The 9,458-nt window shown below is 36.5% G+C and overlaps 1 protein-coding gene across 1 annotated transcript; it reads left to right on the top strand.

The window, feature by feature from the left end:
- The first annotated feature begins 2,747 nt into the window (after nt 1–2,747).
- Nucleotides 2,748–8,475, top strand: LOC125780492 (tripartite motif-containing protein 16-like). The gene is made up of 6 exons (XM_049482116.1): nt 2,748–3,699; nt 3,818–3,913; nt 4,297–4,530; nt 5,820–5,979; nt 6,363–6,422; nt 7,559–8,475. The coding sequence occupies exons 1-6, from the start codon at nt 3,109–3,111 to the stop codon at nt 8,095–8,097; spliced, it is 1,680 nt and encodes a 559-aa protein (XP_049338073.1). The 5' UTR covers nt 2,748–3,108; the 3' UTR covers nt 8,098–8,475.
- The last annotated feature ends 983 nt before the right edge of the window (nt 8,476–9,458 follow it).

Here is a 9,458-nt window from a genome sequence, read left to right as displayed (position 1 = left end):
CATTACAATAAGATAATAAAAACTCAAAGCTCATAAAAAATAAGTTTTTACATTTAAACAAAGCCTATCAATGGAATTACATGTACAGAAAGGTTTGCTAAATAAATATTGTAAATTACTGCATTCTTTAACTGCTAATGACTAAAACTGCAGTTCTGTCTCAGTGTTTAAATTGCTGATATTAACTTTCTGGAACTATTGGAGCTCCTCATGGGTCTCGAGAACACAAAGCATTTAGGACTTCCGCTGTAGCGACTCTCTCTCTATACGGCTCTGACACTAGCTAGCTAACTGACTATATTATATAAAAGAGAGAGTGAGAAGGAGGGAGAAAGAAGGAGAGAGAAATTAGGCTTAATAGCAGAACATAAGCTGGTTATAAACTGACACACAGCAGAGGAGCTGAGGAGCTCAGTTCCCCAGAACCTGCAGAGCTTCAGACACAGCTGCAGAGAACGGCTTCACTTCAGCTTCAACTGGATCCAAACTGGACAGATAAGTGAATCTATCTGACTGACTTTAGTAAAGAGCAGTGGAGCTTCTGTGTTAGACAGAGTTTTACTGTCTAGTAGCCTCTGTGCTAGCTAACGCTAACAGACTAACAGAAAAAATAGCTAGCTAACCTTTTCCAACTCCTTGATTGATTTCACTGATTGAGTAAATACTGCTGAAATAAGAAGCTCTAAATATCAGTTAATTGGTTAAGTTACCCACTGTTGTGACCGGATTCAGCGTTTTACCGAGCCCATTATTAATGTGGGTGTGGTACTGAATCAGGTGTAAATGATAGATATTATTAAATGTGTGTCTTTGTGCTAAAATGTGTGTGTAGTGTGTAAATATAAAGTGATTAGGTTGGTGTGGGCTATTGTAATGCTGGTGTCAGGTGTGGCCGCTATAATGAGTAAATGCAAATTCTGTAGTTAGGAACTTTATTTACATTGTATTATTTATTATTATTAAAAGTGACAGCCACACTCCCCTGGATATCTTTAAAATGTACTTTTCAGAGGATGCTCTGGTAGCCCACTCAAGGAATAACCTGGACAATTTACACTGGAAAGAACTACTTTCCTACAGACTAGATTATCTTATTACTCTGTAATGTCACTGACTGAGGTAAGATAAAATTGTTGTAATTTTATGTGTCAGGATTTTACCCATATTCTGTGTGTGTTTTAAATAATCTGTAAAAGAGTTTTCTTTGCCTCTTTTTTTCTTCCACTGCACACTTTCCAAATGTTTGAGCCATTAGAATTTACGTGAGTTTAGAGTATTAAACTTTTTAAATAGTGTAATTCCAGATAGCTTAACTGTGTAACATTATTATTGTGAGTACATGGGGAGAGTACAAGCTTAAAATCAGTTGTGACGAAATATTGGCTTTAAATATCGGTCATCTGCCACTTGTGATTTTTAAATATCGGCATCGTCATCAGCAATAAAAAAAAAAAACAATAAAGGTCGATCACTAGTCTATACGTTCCTCTATATACACACAGCACTAAGGAGTGGTTCAGAGGGAGCTGTGCCATGTGTGGCTGTGCTGGGGGTGTGTGATGAGATGTTGGAAATTAAAAAAAAAAAGCGTAAATCAGATTGATTCACACAGCATATCATCACATGTCGTAAGTTCTTCGAGTCTACTGATTTTCAAGCTTCTAGCTAAAAAACTGTGACCTGCAGAGCCTTTTAATTTTTTTGTCCAAAACTTTTAAATGTATTCCTATGGGAAAATGTTTAGCTGAAAAATGTCCTCTGTAAGAAAACCGTACAAAGTATTGTTCCAAAAAGCACAAGCAACGTAATTCAGTGGTTGTAACATGAAAGCAGTAGGAGGAGAAGCATATAGAAAAACGCAGATATAATAATAATAATAATAATAAGATTTTTTCCAAGCCAACTTAATAATTCTCAATCACAGTGGATATAAGTTGCCTAGCTGGTGAACTATCTCTGTTTTGTGTGTGAAAGCTGGTTAGCTATGCTAGTGTAAATAAGGTTAAATAGGCTGTTGGAATGCTGGGTTAGCATATCTAGCTACTTTATGATCAGTGTTCAGAGCAGTAGCTACTTTAGACTGCATTTACTTTAAATACGATACGATCAGAAACCACTTAATATGAACTGCTCATACTACTACTACTACTACTACTACTACTACTACTACAAACACACACACACACAAAGTGAGTTGACCGCAGTGTTTTAAAGGAACTGGGAGCTGGATGATTAGAGAGGTCAGTCATATCTGGATTATAAGATATTAAACCCGCTATAAAACAGTCCTTCTGTGAAAACAGAAAGTCACTACTAAACCATATAAATCAGTTCAGAATGTTGTGTTATATATTAAAAATATATATTTTACTACTTAGTAATAATCTAAACTGAAGGGCTGTATTATTTCTAATAACATAAATATCGAATCAGTATTGTTTAAAACTCAGCTTTAAGAGACTTGAGTAGCTGAACAGACTTTAGTACTGTCTCTGTTTCTCTTTCTTTAATGCTCAGGACCCCACAGGACTGCAGTAACACTGATTAGCATGGAGATGGTGTATGAGGTGTTAGTGTGTGTTGTGCTGGTACGAGTGGATCAGACACAGCAGTGCTGCTGGAGTTTTTAAACACACTCCTGCAGCTCTGAAAGGGCTTGTTAATGAGCTGATTATTTGGGTGTTTGAGAGGTTCAAGCTGCCAATGTTGGGTTATTGAACACCTTTGTTGAGGCCAAATTCCATCTGATTGTTGTGTCTTATCTTGTCTACTCTTCTGAATATTTGGTGCAATTACACATTCTCACCAGAGAGGTCTCCAAATCCCCAAATCTCACAAACGTGCAGTCTGTCTCTTTAAGTGATAGTGAAAGTAAAATCTGATCCTTTCCGGTTTTCCCTGCAGGTGTGTGAGTGTGTGAATCGGTGTGTGTCGTGTCTGGAGCTACAGTTTTGTCATTAATGTAAGTTTTCCTGAGTCTCTACAATAATTCCTGTTTGAGTCAGACAGTGTGAGTATTGTTATCTTGGCTAATAAGTAGAATTACAGGATAGTTATGTTCACTTCTCTCCAACAGAGAACCAGGAAACAAAATCTTCACACTGTAAAATGGCAGAAGCCAATGTTTCACTGGCTCAGGATGAGTTCAGCTGTTCAGTCTGCCTGGATCTCCTGAAGAATCCAGTTACAATTCCCTGTGGACACAGTTTCTGTATGGCGTGTATTAACAAGTGCTGGGATGAGGAGGATCAGAAGAAGATCTACAGCTGCCCTCACTGCAGACACACCTTCACCTCAAGACCTGTCGTGAGTAAAAACACCATGCTGGCTGAGGTGGTGGAGAAACTGAAGAAGACGAGACTCCAGGCTGCTCCTCCTGATCACTCTTCTGCTGATCCTGAAGATGTGGAGTGTGATTTCTGTACTGGGAGAAAACACAAAGCCGTCCAGTCCTGCCTGGTGTGTCTGGCCTCTTTCTGTGAAACTCACCTCCAGCCTCACTACCAATCTCCAGCCTTTAAGAAGCACAAGCTGGTCAAAGCCTCCAGACGACTCCAGGAGCAGATCTGCTCTCAGCACGATAAACTGCTGGAGGTTTACTGTCGCACCGACCAGCAGTGTATCTGCATGCTGTGTATGCTGGATGACCATAAAGCACATGATACAGTGTCACTTGCAGCAGAAAGATCTGAGAAACAGGTCAGTGTGTAAATGGAGTAGCTGCTCCAGATTATAGGACCTAATACCTTCACCTGTCCCATGACATGTGGCATTTTAATTTTTAATTATTGTGTTTTGTTGGTTGGATTATTTGCAGAAGCAGGTGGTGGAAACACAGAGGAAATACAAGGAGAGAATCCAGGAGAGAGAGAAGGAGCTTCAGGAGTTAATAGAAGCAGTGGAGAATCACAAGGTGATTTTTAAAATAAGTAGAAGAATAAAGATCTGATTTCTCCCATTAAGGGTAATTATTTAATTACTTAACTAAAGGTGTGCTCATTTTTAAAATGTCATTTAAAGTCGCATTTTTTTTCAGTTTTAGTCATCAATTATCAAAATTAAATAATCTTTACAGCTTCATGAGTTAAGAGAAGCCACAGCATGAAGTTTGGGTTTATGCAATATTTATGTCACGTCTTATTCTGTGAAATTATTGGCTGGTTGCAAATAAAAAATCTGATTACTGATAAACTCTGATGTTCCTCAGTAATCAGATTATGAAGTGCATGTAAATCCACTTATTGATGTGAATGAACTGCTCCTAACATTCTCCTCTCTCTGTGATTCCACTACCAGCGCTCTGCTCAGACAGCAGTGGAGGACAGTGAGAAGATCTTCACTGAGATGATCCTCTCCATTGAGAGAAGACGCTCTGAGGTGAGGCAGATGATCAGAGATCAGGAGAAAGCTGCAGTGAGTCGAGCTGAAGAACGTCTGAAGAGACTGGAGCAGGAGATCACAGAGCTGAAGAGGAGAGATGCTGATCTGGAGAAGCTTTCATTCACAGAGGATCACATCCATTTCCTCCAGGTAACAGACTCTGTTTTTCACCCCAAATACAAAGTTTATTTTAGACTGTTTACACCATCTTTTTAATGTGATCTATATCTGATATTAGTCTGAACAGTTCTTAAACTGAAGCTTGTGCACTAAAGAGCAGAGCTTCACATGAAGTTTCAGTTTCACCAGTGACTGAAAGCTGATCTTAACAGAGAATGAGTTCCAGCTCACTGTAAAAAAGGGCATGTTGTTTGGCCACACCCTCCCCTTTAATGTCTGTCCTTTATCTTTTTTGTTTAAACAATTTAATTTTTTTTTTTTTTATTTTGATGCTGCAGCAGCGCCATCTATTGGCTGTGTTCAGCAATTTGATTGGATATATCTTTAAAGCTCACCTTCCGCGAAAATCCGATTTTTCTTGTTTTTTGTGGAATACAGTAGGTCTCTCTGAGTTGAATGTGTACACCTGCACATTAAACTGTTTTGCAGCCCCCATTGTCTGCAGGAGCTAAGCAAAGAAATCCCCCCTCCGAAAAACGGGTGAATTTTGAATTATCTTTCTGCCTACGTAGGCAGAAACTCACAGACCAGCCCACCTTGGCTCGAGAAACTCCCAGAGGCGGAGCTGAAGCGACGCAACATCACCGCTCAACAGTTAGGAGGTGGGAGGCAGTGAGCGGCAGAGCGGTGGAGGGGCGTCGCAGTGCTCCTAGCCAATCAGAGGAGAGATATTTGCATGCTGTTTGCATGTATGAATATTCATGAGCAAAGCTGGAATCCGGTCATTTTGGACACACCCCTAAAACAGTCCATTAAAAAAGAGCTATACAGAGACACCTGAGCACTTTTTTTTTTACAAAAACGGCTCACATGTCATTCATTCATACTAGAGACCACAACTAGACATTTTAAAATGAAAGAAAAAACGACGGAAGGTGAGCTTTAAAGACAGAGCGGTTGTGATGTGTACTATTTAATTCAGTATGAACAGAGAAATCAATCCAAATGTTTATGAGGTCTGTTATCTCTCTATCACACCAATGAATCCCTCATTAACTGCTGTCGCCATTTTCCCTTATGCTCAATGTAAGTTTTGACGTAAATGTTGCATGAATTCTGATCTGTCTTGGATATTGGATATGTATCAGATTTCAAAAATAGATCCTTTTTGCCTTTCACACTGTCTCATACATAATTAATCTGAATCATGAATGACTAATAAGATCAGATTTAGGCCAGATTTTACCTGATTTAATTCAATATAAATATGATTTAGAAATTGTTGAAGGTGTTATGTGTTTGTTTTTTTCTACATGTAGAGTTTTCAGACTCTCTCAGCTCCTCCTGGATCTTCAGCATCACCTGCTTTTATTCTCAGTCCTCTCAACACTTTTGAAGTTGTTATGAAGTCTGTTTCTCAGCTGAGAGGAAAACTAGACGAATTCTGGAAAGAGGAATTTGAGAAGACATCAGCTGCAGGTATATTAAATAAAAATTAAATAAAGTAAATATATGAAATGATAAGTCCATAAATAGTCATTCTGCACTCAGTACCTCATAATGATAAAGTAAAAACAATTTAGGATTTTTTAAAAAGTAAAAGAGTGTGAAGAGTGTCAGAATGCACTGTAGGTTCTTCTCTAAATCCTGATGAAGTGGTCAGTAGTTTCTGGACTGAAGTGGTTGAGACTGTATATAAGGTGTGACTTTATTGTGATTGAAAGTCCAGGTAGGGTAGATTAAGACTCTACATCTACATGGAGAGAAAATCCAGTATTAGATTATTTTAATGTTGTAGTAAATGTACAGAGGGAACAGAAGCTCAGTGATGCTGTGTAGTAACTGTGTACATTTTCCTGTAGTGAAGGAAGTGCAGATCATTCTTCCTCCTGAACCCAAAAGCAGAGAAGAGTTTCTGGAGTGTAAGTCCAGCCCTTTCTCTCTCTCTCTCTCTCTCCCCCTTTCATTCTCACAGACTCTCAGAAATAACACCACAATCTACAAATACACAAAGTTTAATCTGACATTTATACGTCTATATTAAATAATAAACTGTTACATTTCAACTGCTTACGTATAAACTTGATAAAAAAAACACCAACATTCCTCATGAACTTTGATTTAGTGATAATGGCCTATCATAGTTTTGTATTTATTTAGATAAAACACAAAATTTGTGTTTTATAATAAAAACAATGAACATTTTACTACAAATCTGCAATTATTATACAACTCAATCGATTCTCTGTATAATAGTTTAAAAAAATAGTATATTTTCTGAATTAGCGACTGTACTGAATCTCTGTGTAATAGTGAGCACTTGTATCCAGGCTGTTTCAGAGGCAAAGTGAACATGGAAAAATTCTAAATGCCCCAACCAAACACCAAACAACAAAGAACAGTAATTTTGAAGTGCATCTACAAGCATAACCAAAACGTTCAGAAATGTATTGTTTTCTGGTATTAAACTGCAAATAATTTTCACCAATCTTTCCCCAAATATAGTCTCTGATCATCTTCTTTATTTATACTGATAAACTTCTTTATTTATACTGTAAAGTTCTACACAAAAACTTCTTGATAGTTCTCACAGTTCCAGAAGCTTCTGGAAGTCTTTAGTATACTCAGCTATTTATCTTTATCTATTTTGTATATTCTAATTTTATTGTTTTCTTTTATTTTATCTTATTTTATCTATATATCTATTTTAATAACAGCTCTTGGTTGTAAACTGGATCATGAGATCACAATTTCGTTCCACCTCATGTACCACATGTGATGCGAATGACAATAAAATCTCCTTGAATCCTTGACATTTTCTGGGGAATAAAAACCTTTTTATTTTTTTAAGAATGAGGAAAACACACTTAACACCTGAGAACAAAAATATACATAAAATTGTTATGTTGTGTAATTGAATAATAATGAAAATAAATCTTTTTTTAACATAATCAAACACTTTTCATAGATGCTTCCAGTATGTTCTCTGGTTATTTCAGTTTTAGGGGCTGTTTTTAGATCATTTTCTAAAAGCTGATGGGTTTTCTCTCTCTTTCAGATTCCTGTCAGCTCACACTGGATCCAAACACAGCCCATAAACTCCTCCTCCTGTCTGAGAGGAACACAGTGGTGACCCGCTGCACCACAGTCCAGCCATATCCTGACCATCTAGACAGATTTGATGTATGGCCTCAGGTTCTGTGTAGAGAGAGTGTGAGTGGACGCTGCTACTGGGAGGTTGAGTGGAGAGGAGCTGGAGGGGTTGGTATAGCAGTGTCTTATAAAAGCATCTGCAGGAAGGGAGGAGGCAGGGAGTGTGGGTTTGGGGGTAATAATGATCAGTCTTGGAGATTGTTCTGTTATTCCTCCAGATACAAATTCAGATACAATAACAGAGATACTGTAATCTCCGGAGTGCCCGTCTCCTCTAGAATAGGAGTGTATGTGGATCACAGGGCAGGAACTCTGTCCTTCTACAGCATCTCTGATACCATGACCCTCATCCACAGAGTCCAGACCACCTTCACTCAGCCGCTCTACGCTGGGTTTGTGTTAAACCTTCACTCATCAGTAAATCTTTTACTTTCAGCAAAATAGATGAACATGCAGAACAATGAGAAGAGCTGGATGAGATCAGATAAGAACTGCAGAATCTAGACTGTAGAGCTGATTAAATAAAGTTATAATAGTGCTGGGAGATATTGTTAATATAAATAATCATAATTCTGAACGGTAATTACGTCTGTCCCAGATTAGAACTGCAGGTACATTTACTGTATGGAAAGATTTATTCAGATTTAGCGTTAAATAGTTTAAACTGTTTATATCATTAACAGAGCTCACAGTAACAGAGTTCATATTTTAAACTTCATATTACAGAATTTTATTAATTTTAACACATTATCATTTATTATAAACTGAATGAAAGATCACAATAAAATGTTTAAATTATTGTACTGTTGTTTTATCCTCAACATTTTTGTATTTAAACAAAGAGAGAGGAAATTTGTGTGTTAATGCTTTAACTTTAATTTTACAATTAATGTAATATCAAAAGGAAAGAACAGAATATATACAACATATAGTCAAATATAATAGAAAATATACATTTAACTTACTGTACACTACACACATTAACTTACACTATGAAACACAGTTTTACAATATTGCACTGTTGCTTAAATTTATTATATTTATCATCGCTGTCACATAAAAACGTTATATCTCTAAAGTAGCAACTTTACATTTCTATTTGCCCTTTAATCAGGAAATATTGACACAGTATGAAGATAAAGTATAAACATAAGATACAGTAGACATAAGGTGTTTGTGTTACAGCAGTTTTAAACTAATTAATCTAATATATGTGATTCCATGTTGAGTTGATTTATTTGAGCATTTTATCATTTAACTCTACACAGTTCTCTGTATTAATTTGATTTTATTTGTAATGTACTCAGATTGTATTCCTGTAATCTTGTAATGTTGTGGGATATATCTTATAAATAATAAAGTGGAACAGAGGATCTAATTTGTCTAATTATTACTATTAGTTCTGATTTTCTCATTGGTTTCTTTTGCAGCATTGAACCTAGCATTCTTAGACTACGCTAGAACTAGAACAGATCCAATCAGGTTTATTATCACAACAATGGAAACACAATATATAGAAATAAAATAAAAATATAATAAATACATTAACTTTAACTCTTCACTCTACAACATAATTACACTGTTTTAAAATGTACTGACCAGTATCGGCATATTCAGGTTTTTGATTAATCAACATCACTAAACTAATCCCTGTCAAAGGTGTGAAAAGTATCTCCATTCATTACTCTGTAGGTAGAAGTATAGATACTAGGGGTTAAAATACTTCAGTAGTAGTTGAAGTATCAACTCAAGCTTTTTACTCTTTAAGTAAAAGTGTAAAAGTACTGGTTTCAAAACTACTTAAT

The sequence above is a fragment of the Astyanax mexicanus genome, chromosome 8 (assembly GCF_023375975.1).
Source record: "Astyanax mexicanus isolate ESR-SI-001 chromosome 8, AstMex3_surface, whole genome shotgun sequence".
Lineage (NCBI taxonomy): Eukaryota > Metazoa > Chordata > Actinopteri > Characiformes > Acestrorhamphidae > Astyanax > Astyanax mexicanus.
Note: the sequence above shows the minus strand (reverse complement) of the source record. Positions and strands in the feature narration are given on the sequence as shown.